At 41.4% G+C, this 14,839-nt stretch overlaps 1 protein-coding gene across 4 annotated transcripts in view; it reads right to left on the bottom strand.

The window, feature by feature from the left end:
• Nucleotides 1-14,839, bottom strand: part of LOC118020053 (calmodulin-binding transcription activator 1-like) — a 105,981-nt gene that overhangs the window by 24,654 nt on the left and 66,488 nt on the right. Inside the window, exon 4 of one of the 4 annotated variants that reach the window (XR_004681803.1) lies at nt 2,199-2,282. The exons of 2 other annotated variants lie outside the window; for them this stretch is intronic. Coding sequence is in view for 1 of the 2 variants with exons in the window: in XM_035019897.1 (XP_034875788.1) it covers nt 2,274-2,282 (9 nt within the window). In the remaining variant the exon portion in view is untranslated. Of the gene's footprint in view, nt 1-2,017; nt 2,283-14,839 lie in introns of those variants that run through there. One more of the 4 variants, XM_035019897.1, reaches the window with a different exon arrangement.

A 14,839-nucleotide genomic window follows, 5' to 3' on the forward strand; every position in this document is an offset into this window, starting at 1 on the left:
GTTCCCAGGGCGTGCAGCATACAGTGTTTCATTTATCCTGCCAACAACCCTAAAAAGCAAGTAGGAGACATAATAATATCTACATTTCACAGAGGATACAACTGAAGGTGAATCCATGAAACGTTTTACAAACTCCTATACTGTTGAACTGCACAACTGATTTCAGTGTTTTTAATACCATCAACATGACAGTCTTTTGAAGTCTTCCTACTCCAGTTCTTTAGTTTCATAGAACTACCTTAAAAGGAACAAATGGCACATACAGATACCCTGCTAGTCAAAAGCAGGTTTTTCTGACTCCCAGACTAGAGTTTTCTCTGAATCAGGCTTACAAAAACTACATCCATGTGGCTTACAACTTACTAGCATCCCTAAATACGAACCAAATAAACAATGCTTCTTGAAAGTAAGTAATAAATATGTCCATACACTAGCTCTCTTAGAAAAATTAAGTTACCTTAAAATGTACTAAGCAGAAAACTTTAAAGAAAACCTAACTGACCTAACTGCAAAATAAAATATCACAATAAAAACATTTCTCTTGTGCACCTATTTATGTCTCTTCAGCTGCTACTGGACTGATGAATAAAGTAGCTGGCTATCTCTAGGAGCCATGGGAGCCTACGGGGAAGATGTCAAGAGGCCCTGATTCTGTCAACAGGGAGCCTGTGACTCTCTGGGGACCATCAGGCCACTCCCCTCAGGGGCCCCTCCCTGGCTACAGGGAGCTTCAGCAAGACGAGTAGAGCACACTCCGTGCAATAAACTCAGGAAAACGCATCAGAGGAACAAATAATGGGTGGGATCTGGAAAACATTCCTACACAACTCTGAAAGCATTCTCATTAAAAAAAATTAAAAAAAAAAAAAAAAAAAAACTTAAAATGCAAGGCAACAAGTAAGTTGCCCATAACTACCGGGACATTCATTCCATGTACATTCTGGCTTTGTAATCATAGAATTTGTATTTCTCAGCTCTTGGTATTTTGCAATTCTGTGAAAAGATAGCCAAGGTCGAAGGCAGGTTTGCAGGTATGTAAGTATAAAAGACAAAAACAAGCTAGTCAGCCCGAAGAAGTGTTCATGAGAGTTCCAATCTCCAATGAACAGCTCACTACAACTAATTTTAATTTGTGGTTCTAATGAATGACATAAACTTTTATAGGTATCAACAAAGCTCAGAGAGGACTTAAATCCATTTCAGTGCTCATTTAGCAGCTTCAGCTGTGTGCAATTAAAGCATCAGCATTAAATGTTAGAGAATAAAATAATGAGACACTTAAAAAATAATCTGCACTTCAGCAGACCATGCTAAGAGATTTCACATGATTTTTTAAGGAACATGATTTCTTAGGAATTTCCTGCCAGTTCAAAGAACTAACTCAAGTTTGATTTTTGTTTTTAGACTTTGGTTTGTTTTGCTTTTGAGTAAGAATTTTCTGAAAAGCGGAATACAATTAAAAATGTCTCAACAGCAGTCACAAAACAGCATATGTCATAAAGCAATCAGGTATGCAGACCACCGCAGCTGATTACCCAGGCTGCAGCAGAGACAAAAGCACATTTCTGACCATGTTAAAAATGTTGCTTGTTATTAACTTATGCCTCAAATAAAGAAATAAATATTAAAGGAGGGGAAAGGTACTTTCTGGGGAAAAGACAACTTTCTTATCTTCTAGTCCATACATGGAATTAAGGGGCTCAACTCTCTGTCCCAATAATATTTGAGAATATAAAATGTAATCTGAGGTTGTGGAACGTGGCAGCTAAGACTGCTAAACTCAAGTTGCCACTGTTTCTGAAAGAAAGAGGAGGTAATCTGCACGGGAAGGGGTGCGTGCTGACAGGGAGGGGGTGTGTGTGGAAGAAGGTGGCGGCTGGCTGCTGTGGATGTGAGTTATGTGTGAGCAGCAAGGTAATCTAGCTGTTGCAAAACATGAATAGAAAAGGAGAACTATTGTATGGGGAAATGCACTCACTAAACTTAAATTTTAAAAGGATGAAAACACAGATTACACTTTATTTTAAAAACTGAAATGAATTTTAATACAGAAAATGAAGACAGCATTTTGCAAATTTATCGCTCAAAGGGGTATCTCTATTTGAGGAAATCAACGTGTTACACTTTGAGAGATGAAATGTTACAGCTTGTACACCAAAATTAAAAAATGAAATTAAATTAAAAAATGAAATGGTTACCAAGGTAATGCAGGTCAGGGGATCAAAGGTGAAGGGTCACACATTATTAAAAAGAAATCCAAAAGGACGGCTGCATCATGATCTCTGCAAAACAAAGGAGCTCTAGTAAGTAAAACTAATATCTCTGAGAATTTAAAATCAAGTTCTTGAAAAGAAGACTCCCCTGTAATTGAACACAAGTCATTCCTGATTCCGTGTAGAGCCATTTTTATTTAGGCACAAAACGAAATTTCAATTACCTGTTACCAACAAAATTTTTGTAAAAATTTAACCATACAATCATATTAAAACCCAAAATATCTCCAACTATAAGTGTTTGAGAAGTACTGACATTTCCACTGGACCCCACACCCTGTTTTCCGGAAATGACAGTGTTTGGTAAGTTGCCAATATATCAGAAATCTAATTTGGTCACAGTGTGGTGAGTTTTTTTCCTCTTCTCAAGGAATGAGTTCCAAAATTGAGTTTTTGCAAATTTGTTTCATTTGAAGTAGCTGCATAAAATTTCCATTATTGGAACATTTAGTATAACAATGTTCTAGAAGACAGCAATAAAGTGATACATGATAAAATAAACTGTGTAACTATCTATTAAGATCTGTTCTCACATTCAACTCTCACTGCACAGAGGGGAGAAAAAACATTTTAAGCAAAATAACTTGCAGTTCTACTGGAATTACACAGAATTAATAGAAGCTTGACAACAGGAATCTCTGACAATGAAAAGTACCTGACAGGCTAGGCTTCAATATCTTGTTATTATTTACTCATCTTCCTCATTAAGAAATTAGAATAGTTTGTTTTAAAAAGGACAAAAAAGAGCTAAGGTTTTGTTTTGCAACACAAAGCTACCGTCTAAATCTCGACATACATACTTTGCAGCAACAGCAAGCGTAACAATTAACAGTTACAGCAAATATTTTCCATATTCCTTCCACTACTAAAGGAAGTGAACATGATCATGCAGTAATCTTTAGTCAGCTCTCTAAAACCAAACTGGAGCAGGCTACATTCCCTGATTTCAGGATCCACAGTACCCAGCATTTACTGGACCGCAGGCTTTATTCTAACCGGCAGTGCAAATGATGGCTCAAGAGTGGGAGGGCAAATGGGAACATAAATGTCACCACTCGAAGTAAAACAGGACCTGATTTAAGTACCACCCTTCTTCCAGGCCCCTAGTTGCGTTGCATCCCACAGTATCCAACATCAGAGTTTACCTTGTTAAAATCAAATTCCAAAAATACTTCTATATTAAAATATAAACAACTGCCCAAAAGGATTTTATTAAAAGGAACAGCATATTCTTTCTGATGGCTCAGAGCAATCAATAAATAAACAAACTCTATAAACGTCAGATTTCTGTTTCCCCGAATTAGGTTTTGTTAAAAATAACGTGCAGAGCTTCATGCACTAGATACAAGTGTGTTAGTGCCTTAAGGCCATGATTCTAAAAACATGATTTCTTTTTTTAAGTTCCATAGCTACTGAAAAGTAAACTAGCATTTCATTTCTCGGGAATGCTCATCTCCCGTAAAGTCTGTCACATATGTATTTGTTGCTGGGAGGCATGCAAGCAATTGGGAGCACTCCGGCAGGAATCGATAGCCACCAAAAAAAGCGCTGGTGCTCACACCGCTCCAGCCAGTTCGCAGGAGGAGGCAAGAAGCCAGCGGTGTAACGGTAGTCAAGCTGTGTTTTACTAAAAGATTTCCTATGAAAATGAGAAAAAGGGTACTAACTCAGATCAAGTATCTACACACACCCCTTCATTATCAAAACACATGTACTTATCAAAATAATTTCTTCTTAAAACAAGAGGAAAGAGCACCTAGAGAGGTTTCTGCTAACATCTTCTAAATCACTTCTAAAATTCACCAACTCAGAAAAATACGTTGGCCCAAATGCTGTACCAGTTTAACCCCTGCCAAAAGTTGCGGAGACACCAACCCATTCCAACGTGATAGCAGCCCAAGTAGTAAGGAACCGCTCTCACTACAACCAACCGAATTCCCACAGATGATTCCACGGAAGGAAATAATGACAATCTAAGTAAAAAACACACAGAAACAGAACTCTCCCCAAGTTCTGACAAACAAGTGGCTCTGAATAAATTTGTGCCAATAAATAATCTACGAATAATTTTGCTAATTGGGGTGGAGGAAAGTAAAGGCCGCCAGGAAGTAGTACGTCCCTAATATTCAAGGGTCCTGGAATATAATTTAATGCCTAAAAGGAGGGCTCAAGGACAGGGCACACCTGGGGAGCACTTCAACCACGCGTTGTTGCCAGAGCCGTTTCACTGAGACAGGCATTTGGAACATAATACGTTTTCCCACAGAAACAATCTGGCAATTTTCTACTTAACCTGAAATCTGTTAAAGCAACAGGTCAGCTATGAATTCTAGAAGCTATGGGACCTGCATAGCTTTTTATTTTATTTTTTCCCAAAGGACTGACCCAAGCTGAAACTTGATGTATACAAAAGATTTTCCTAGCTCCCTTCCTGGGCCCCAGAGTGGCTCAGGAACCAAATTACCATTTTCGGGTCTCCTCCAGGAGCCCCCTTTTCTTCCGTGAGGCCAGGCACTAGTTGACTACAAATGGACTGAATTTATACATAGCAGTGCACGCAAAGACTAAGGAGGCTTCTTCAACCCAAAACAAATCCCTCGCTGGTAGAACTGGCATTTTTACATCAAGGGGCACAGAGGGCTCGTCTACTGCAAGACAGTCCCCTTTCAAAATGATGACCAGTCACTGAATTAAACAAGGAATGATCAAAAATCCTACTAACCCCCCAGAACTTTAGGGGCATAACTAACATGCATGCTATCCTCGATCTAAACTGGAGAACTACGCCGCCATAGTACACACTAATAACATCACGGAAATACACAACCAAGCTTCACTGTCAGGAGACCATCAGGTCATCAGAGTTCCAGTGAAGGACACTTTTCCAGGGAAATCCTCACCCATAGTAAGCTCTCAATGTCTGGATCACTTTTTAGAGGGACATGTTTTCCAACACACTCAATTTGTATTCTAGGTTAGTTTCTTTTTGTTTTTTGCCAAGGACCTGCCAGCATTTATAAGCACAGAGAATTGGCTCATTTCTCAACTAAACAGGACACAGGACAAAGAACATCATTTCTAATGAGGTTAAATCATCACACAAATGCTGCCATGTTTACCTCAAGCATATTACTTACAAAACAAAATACATGGGAGAACCGAAAAGAAATGAAAAATAAACAGCTGAGAAAATTCAGAGTCAGAAAGCTAGGAGACAGCCGGAAACTAACATTACAACAGAACCCTATCTATCTCACTACTTCTTTACCAAATGTCTAGTAACTCAACAATATTATGCTCACCGGAAACTAACCTCAGCAAGTGTATTCAGAGGTGAAAAAGAGAAAATGTCCAGACAGAAGTTTATTACAGTGAGAGGCAAAAAAAAAAAAATTGTTTACCTATAAATATAAATAAATAAATCACCACGTCATTCAATAAAACAGACTAGAATAAAATGCACTTGAGCTAAGTATAGCCTTCAGTTAAGTGGGGATTATATTCCTATTACCCTTTCATGATAGAATTTGTTAGAAATATCATCTACTGAAAAACTAAAAAAATACAAGCATTTGGTCCTCTGTGCCCTTCCAACAACAGTCACCATCTCTACCATTTCTTCAACCTTTCTAGAAATGCATCTCTGCCAAGCTTCTCAAAGACAGTCTGTTCTAAGATATGTGTGTTTTTCTCAAAACTTTCTATCAATGACAGAGCAACCTACGGTTATAATCATCACATTACTTCCACTAGTCCTCAGGAAAAAAAAAAAAACCTAAAAACTGCAGGTTAAATACCTTTCTACCCATGATTTTATCCTCAACAATATCATTTTTTCGGCCTAACAGCTTCAAAGATTCCACAAAAGGATGAAGAGAGTGGGAGGAAGGGACAGCGGAGAGCCCCCAGGAACTTTTCAGAGTGCTGAACGCGTTCATTACAGTGGAGGGTCAGGCTTGGTCCACGCGGCGTGTGCGTGTGCATACTTAACACCGTGCACTCTAAGTGCCGTTTGTTATATGCCAATTATACCTCAAAAAAGCCATTTCAGAATGAGGGGGCACGCAAGACAGAGACTCTGCCCTCCCCTGCACCCTTTGAGCCACGCGGCCAGGCTGCGGTCCCCATGCAGAGAAAGCAGGGAGTCACGGGGGAGCGCAGGAGAGCCGCTTTCACTGAGCCGCTGAACCCCAACTCTGGAACCACATTTTCTAAACTGAAAATCAGGGCACTCTGATGTCACTTCTCTGAGACTACAAAATCAGCTTTAGACAACATACTCCTGGCTTTGCAAATAATATGTAAACTCACCAAACATTCGTCAGATTTGAAATGCATATTATGTCAACTTATAGCCAAGATGCATTCCTTTCTGGTACTATCCCACTAGGGGAAAAGAGTAATACAACATACGCCAAATTCCCCCAAATACAAATTTATTGAAACAAAAGTAAAACAGATTCATCCACTGTATATTTTGCTTGTATATTACTTGTTTCTAAGCTGACTAACTGCGCATGCCCGTGCTTTTTAATAACCGCTCTGTGGCTTCCTACACGACAGTCAGGATCATCAAGACGCCTACCTTTCCCATCTCCTCGTCTATTCATTGATTCTCAAACTTCAAGCTGAATAAGAAAGAACCCCCTACTTAAACCAAGTCATTGTAAACATTGTTTCCCAAGTCCCACCACTAGGAAATGACAATTCAGTGCACCAAAAGAGGAACTGAGCACTGAAGTTTTGGTAAAACCGCCAGGTGAGTCTGACCATAAGAGTCACAATCCTCACTTTAAGAAAAAGTGCCCAGGTAGGTCCAACCCCACCTTCCAGTCTCCCCTCCCCCTCCCCGCCCTCCCCCGCCCCCGCCACACACACACACACCCTGCCTCCTGCAGGCATGGAGTCACAGATGTCAGAACTGCCAAAGTGTAAAGTTAAGGAACAAATTCCAGCTGGTAACAGCTTAAAGCGGTTCTCCCTCCCAAAACTATTAACATTTTTAAAATGCCAACTGATCCCGAAAAAGTCTTTAAAACCCAAAAGAATGAAGCTGCACTGGAAGGTTCGTGGCTTCACAAGACACAGGAAGTCCTTCCTGTGCTCTGAAATCAGGTCATGCGGTTCTGGCTTCCAGTAACAACAGTTCTACCACTTACTACTTCTATGACCTTGGACAAATTCTTTAATTTTTTTAACTGAGTCTCATTCTCTTCATTTATAACATGAAGATAACGACAGCCCTACTTCATAGGACTGCTGTGAGAATTTATTACAATAAGTAATATCAACTGCTTAGCATAGTGTTTAGAACCTAAAAAGCAATCAACATTAGCTGTGTGATTGCAGTGATTATGACACGATCATCTTACATTCCTTTTCTTATCTCATTCTTTCTAGGACTTACAAGAGGGATAATGCTATTCCCCGTGTTTGCAGATGCGCAAAGGTTAAGTTCAAGACATAAACCTTAAAAGTGGCAGAGCTGGAATTCAAACTACACCTGTCCATACTACATGACTTAGTACCCGAAGGAATGGAAGGTGTCCCACAGGCCCCAAAAGTATCACACGGGCTCTGTGCAGGGCTCTGTGCACCGCGGCTCCCAACACACAAGTGGACAATGAGGCAATGAATGAATAGGCAGGTCCTTGAGTTGAATACGCACCTCTCCATCCACTGCTATACCCATCACAGGACCTTACAAATGCATTTACAAGGATACAGGTAGGATCTGAAGCAGTGGAAGGACAGAATTAAATTCAAAAACATATTTGCATATTTACTATTTGCATGCTTAAAACAAGGAAGATGCACTAGTTTCCATTCTGCAGTTCTATCCACTATTTTAAATAAAAGACAAATTCATTTACTCAAATATTTATTGAGCATGAAACTCTGGGGCAGGCTCCGTATGAGAGGTGCCTGGGGCATACAGCGAAGGGCAGAGAGTCCTCTCCAGCGAGTAAGGATTCCCACACAGCACCCTGAGCGCAGAGGGAAGGAGGAGTGCAAGACCTGTGGAAACCCATGCAGGGAGGGGTACGCCCTCAGCTCGCAAGGGGGCCTGCAAGTTCTCCCTAAGGAAATACCACACAGCTGTGATCTGAAGGACAGCAAGGTGGCTGGTGACCATCTTCTAGGCAGAGGAAGCGACATGTAAAAGGCAAAGTGGCAGGAAGCACCTGAGCGTGTGGGAGGGACTCAGGGAGAAGGAGGGGAGAAGGGCTTGGCCAGAGGCTGGAGGGTGACAGACATTAAGATTCCATAGGCCTCGCAGACCATGCTGAGAAGCTGGGATCTTAAGTACAACAGGATACCAATCAAAGTATTGAGAAAAGGGGTGCTGTGACCCAAGTGTGTTTTTAAAAGACCACTCTGGCACCTGCGTGGAGACTGCTTGCGAGGGGGCCAGGTACAGGCAGGGACGGGAGCCAGGAGATCCCTCAAAGCCGACTGGGCACTCGTAATTGTGGCTCTGACAGCAGTGGTGGCTGTAAAGAGTGGTTTGGACAGAAAGGAAGTTTGTTTGCAACAGAACCAGTAGGTTTGGATTCAGTGCGGAGTAAAATAAAAAGGAGGGGTCAAAATGGCCTCTGAGGGGAAAAAAGTAGGAACTGTACAGTGGAGAAACCTGATCAACACCACCTCAGCCGGGTGATCAAGGTTAAGATCATCACGAGCAGTCATGCTGACAGCAGGCACCCTTGATATGTGATGAGCATGGCAGCACACCTCTGGGGTCTTCCTTCCCAAGACCCAAACCCCAGCCTAGAGATGCGAAAAACAGCAGACAAACCCAACTGAAGGACATTATACAAAACACCTCATCTGTCAAGGTCAACAAAAACAAGGAAAGTCAGAAACGGTCACAATCCAGAGGAGCCTATGGAGACCCGATGACTAAATGTAATGTGGAATCCTGGGTGGGGTCCTGGAACAGAAAAGGACTTTAGGGGAAAACCAAGGTAATCTGAATAATGGGTAGAGTTTATTTTATAATAATGAATCAGTATTGGTTGACTGGTTGGGACCAGTATACCAAAGTAATGTAAATAGGGGAAACTGGGTAGGGGGTACATAAAAACTCTCTAAAATCATCTTGCAACTTGTCTGTAAATCTAAACCTATTCTGATTGTAGAGGTTTATTTTAAAATTGACCCCCAGGCCTGACTTGAGCACCTGGGAGATGCCCTTTATTGAGACAGGAGAGACAGAGAGGAAGATAATCAGTTCTGTTTCAGACACTAAAGCAGAAGCCTGTCAGACCCTCCAGCAGAGATATCAGGTAGGAAGCTCTGGTGTGGAGCTCTGCAGAGAGCCCTGAGCTCAGAAAACAAACTGAAGAGCCTGACGGGCTGAGACTGTGGAACTGGGCTTGGGGGGGGGGCGGGTCGCTGTGAGAAAGAATGGAAATCAAGAAGTAAAGGCCCTCAGATTCCCAGAAATATTCACATTTAACAGTCACACAGGAAAGACTAGTTTCAAACCCCGAAGAAATTCCACCTTTAGATGCTGGATAAAGATCAAGAAGGAAGAACCAGCAGTGGGGAGAAAAACCAGGGGCATACACGATCCCAGACACCAAGGGAAAAGGCGTAGTCAACTTGCTTGACTACATCTGAGAAACCAAATCAAGTCCTGAAAAATGCTCCTTATATTAAACAACTTTGACGTCACTAGTGATCTAAGAAAAAAGTTTCAGCAGAACAATGGAAGCTAAATTCAGACTGGAGTATCTGAAGAAGAGGCAAAAATGGGGAGAAAAGACAACTCTTCTAGGAAGTCTGGCTCTCAGGTTTGTACACATGTTCACAGCAACATGAATCCCAACACCCAACGGTGGAAGCAAGACAGGTATCCATCAATGGTCGGATGGACAAAGTGTGGTGTATACATAATGGAACATCATTCAGCCTATAAAAAGGAAAGACATCCTGATTACATGCTACAACATGGATGAACCTTGAGAAATTATACTAAGTGAAAAAAGCCAGTCACAAAAAGACAAATACTGCATGATTCCACTTATATGAGGAACTTGGAGCAGTCAAATTCACAGAGACAGAAAGTAGAACAGAGGCTGCCAGGGACTGGCAGGGAGGAGAGAATGGAAGTTAGTGTTTAACGGAACAGAGGTTCAGTTCTGCAAGAGGGCAGAGTTCAGGAGATGGACGGTGGTGACAGTTACACAACAGTGTCAATGTACTTAATGCCAAAGAACTGTACACTCAAAAATGTCTAAGATGATAAAATTTATGTTATGGTATATTTACCACAATTAATTTTTTTTAAAAAAGAAGTCTGGCTCTCAGAATGTTAAATCCATATGAAGTTATAATGACCTACAGTGAAAACTACCTGAAGCTAGAATACCTTAACCTAGGTCAGCACTTCTAAAGACACAAGGCACATCATGTGTGGGTTACAGATGCTGAGCTCCTCGTTCTCTGCAAGGAGCCTGGGACACCCAGACCCCTGCCCAGTGGGCTCTGACCTCAAGAGAACTCACCCACTAACCCAGCACACCCCAGAAATACTTCTATATTTGATGTGTGCTAAGATGGGAGGAAAGGTGGGACACAACAGCTAGAGAAATGGAGGATAGAGATTATTTCAATTCTATTTTCAGTGGCAAGAAAAGTTGCTTTAATTCATTTTCTTCATCAACCCACAACATTTGCTGCCAAAAGAAAAAAAGGATTGTGACCTCAGCTTACAGAAACTGGTGTCCGATCATTCAGAAAAGCCAATGAAGTCACACTCTGTTTTTTGAAAGATCTTTAAGACTAGAATAGGAGCAATAATTTTCACGATACATTAGACTGATAAAAATTAAATGTGTGTGTAAGGAAAGAACACACAATGTGGGACTGATGAAGATACACTAAACAGATCAATGAAGAGAGGGCATCAAGATAAAGAACCATTCGTCTGTGGAAATTTAGCACAAGGTAATCAGGCGACATTTCAAATCAGTATGAAAGGATCAATGATTCAATAATTAGCATGTATTGGGAGGGGGATGAAATTAGGGCTCTACCTCACCTTGCCCATTTATAAAAACTGTTTATTTATATTAAACATCTCAGGATAAAAATACATAACAGATAAGAAAATCTAGGGAGAATACTGAATAACTGGGGTGGGGAGACTGTCCTAGGCATGCTTTCTGGGCCAGAAAGATTCAAAGTCTGAATGCATGACTCACAGGACTGCCAGAGGATATATAACGAGCTAAGAAAATTAAGAATGAAATACAGGTGGGGCACCTGGCTGGCTCAGTCGGTTAAGAATGAAATACAGGTGACGAGCCAAGGAAAATTGTACACACACTTGTTTACAGAAAAACACAGAAATCAGAAAGAAAAAGATGAAGAATCTACTAAAAAAAAAGGGCAGAAGAATGATCAAACAAGTCAGAAAAGTAACAAGCGGCCAAAACATGCCAAATCTTAGGAATATGCAAAGAAATGCAAATTAACAGAGACACCATTTTTCACCTGACAGAAGATTTTAAAAACCTAGTGTTGGTTAGGGTTTGGGGAAATGGACACTCTCAGCTACTGAGAATACAAATTGGCACAACCTTTCTAGAGGGCACATGACAAATGTTTCCACTCCTAGGTGAGCAACTGCACAGTAGGCCTCTCTCCTATGGAAATAACCGGAGAAATGTGCAAAAATATGGGAACAAGAATGTTAAGTGCATCACTGATTACACAAGCAAAATCCTGGGACAATCCATAAAGGATTGGTTTAAAATTTTTACAAAACATCTCTGCTCTGCAGTTATGCACAGCCACACCCATGTACTCGTGTGGGAAATGACAACAGACGGTGGCACGGGAAGAAGAATGGTCAGGCAAGAGGCATGCGTGATTCCTGTGGGGGGGAATGTGTGTACTCACACGTACATATACACACAGAGACTTACATACATGTAAACATGTATATATACATACACATGCACACACACTACACGTACACACGATTTACATACGCATTCTTAAAAGTCCAGGGAAGGATATAAATCAAATTGTTGACAATGGTTTACATTTTTAAGAAAATTTTAATTCTTAATCTCTACATGCCTTTGTTGTTAGCACGGTTCCAATGACCATTCATTATTTTTATAATAAAATATGTATGTCTGTATACTTTTTTTTTTTAGTATTTTATTTCGATAGAGTGTGCAAGCAGGAGGAGGGGCAGAGACAGAGGGGGAGAGACACTCTTAAGCAGGCTCCATGCTGAGTGCAGAGCCTGCTGGGTTCAATCTCACAACCCTAAGATCATGACCCAAGTCAGACGCTGAACCGACTCAGCCACCCAGGCACCCCTGTCTGTGTATTTTTATACAGAAATATAATAAGGCGATTTCTACGGGAGGGGTAGACTACCTACAGCAAAAAGGATGTAGGCAATTTAGTGTGCTCCCCATTACCTCATTCACAGATGCAGTCCTTCGAATATAAGCCAGCTTCTAGTTATGACTGAATGGTCTTAAAACATCTGTATCAAATTCTTTTCAACAAAGGAATGCCCTATACTTATCAGTCAGAAGCTGTATCTTCTTGAGCTATGATGTTATATATGGCACTAGAATCCTCAAACAGAAAGCATAAGACTCAACAAATAAAGGGCAATCTTCATGCATACCCAAATTAGAAGAAGGAGTTATGGTCTGTCAATATGATTTCAAGCAAACAGAAAGATCATCATGAGGCTAAACAAAGGCTAGATGAAAACTCACTGAAGGATCCATCCAATTAACAGATCAGAAGAATGACTGCAAGGAGTGTAACTTTAAACTCAAACGCTGCTAAACTGCTGAACTATAGCTAAACTGGTTTGACTGGCATAAAATCTCCACCCCACACGTGCCCACAGACATCCTGTCAGTACCACCACCTTAAGGCAGTATGATGCAGTAAGACAGGTGGTAAAACAATTTCAATATATAAATCAATATACAAGAGCAATTTGATTTTAAAATTACTAAAAGTAGTCACCTTTCAATTGGGTAATACCCCAGAGGAGAAGTAGATCTGTAAATTATTCCTAAGACAACTGAGAAACACAGTGGACAAAACTAGTATCATGAAACAACATTAACTCAAAGAATTCAAAGTATCACTGAACAGTCAAATCCTTTAAGAGTAAACATAATTTACAGTAGTCGCCCCTGATCTGTGAGGAATATGTTCCAAGACCCCCAGTGGATGCCTGAAACCACAGCTAGTACAGAACGCTATACAGAGAATGTTTTTCTCCTATATATACATACTGCACTTATAGGCTAAACTTATAAATTAAGAGATTAACAATAGTTTAATAAATGAACTGTAACAATATACTGTAATAAAAGTTATGTGAATGTGGCCTTTCCTCTCAAAATCACTGTCCTGCATCAGCCCTCTTCCTGTGACCACGTGAGGGGATGAACCTCCTCCCTGAGGACGGACAGTGACGTGAACGGCACACGCACTGTGACAGAGCGCTTGGCCACTCCTGACCTTCTGACACTATGTCAGGAGGAGGATCACCTGCAGTTGACCTTGTTTAAGTGATTCCATGAAAGGCAAACCACAGTCAAGGGATGACTACTGTAATTCGAATTGGGGACATCAGTAACAATACGCCTACAATGTGCACACCCTCCCTACAATGTACCTTCATCCATGACTAATCTCGTTTTGGTCTCTCAATGGGAGATAACAGGAAATATCTATTCGTCTCTGGCCCCATGCACGGCACAGAGCTCCCAAAACCCTCACAGTCTGCCGAAGTGGTTAAGATGATCTTTTCTTCCAATATGTGGTGTTCGACCCTATCCCTGACACAGGGCTCCTTAAGCCCCTTGTATCTCCCTAAATGATAAGAGCACTTGAAGCATCTTTTGTTCTAATGAGGCAACTTCCCATGGGCCCCTGGATGGCTCCTGAGAGGTGGCGGGTCACCGGAAAAACCAAGCTATGATCAGAAGCTTGGATCTTTCAGCCCCACCCCATCCTCCAGAGAGGGGAGAGAGGCTGGAAATGGAGGTAACAACTGATCACGAGGAAGCCTCCATAAAACCCCGACAGTTCGGGGTTCAGAGAGCTTCCAGGTTGGCAAACATCCATACGGGGAGGATGATATACCCCAATCCCCAGGGACAGAGGATCCTGCACTTGGGACCTCCGAGACCTTGCCCTATGTATCTGGCTGTTCACCTATACCCTTTATCATATCCTTTAATAAATTGGTAAAGCCAATTTTCCTGAGTTCTGTGAGCACTCTAGCAAATTATATGAACATCAGATTTACAGCCCATCAGAAGCACAGGTGAGAACCTGGACTTGCCATTGGCATCTGAAGTGGGGTGGGAGCAGTCTTATGGGACTGAGCCCTTAACCTGTGGTATCTGATGCAATCTCCAGGTACACGGCGTCAGAACTGAGTTAAGCTGTAGGACACCCAGCTGGTGCTGGAGAGAACATCTTGGCGGCGGACACCCCCAACGTCTGGTGTCAGAAGTGCTGTAAGTATGGCAGTGGTGTAAGCACTAGGGAGACACAGG

Source organism: Mirounga leonina, unplaced genomic scaffold (genome assembly GCF_011800145.1).
Source record: "Mirounga leonina isolate KUSES-001 unplaced genomic scaffold, KU_Mleo_1.0 Mir_173, whole genome shotgun sequence".
Taxonomy (NCBI): Eukaryota; Metazoa; Chordata; class Mammalia; order Carnivora; family Phocidae; genus Mirounga; species Mirounga leonina.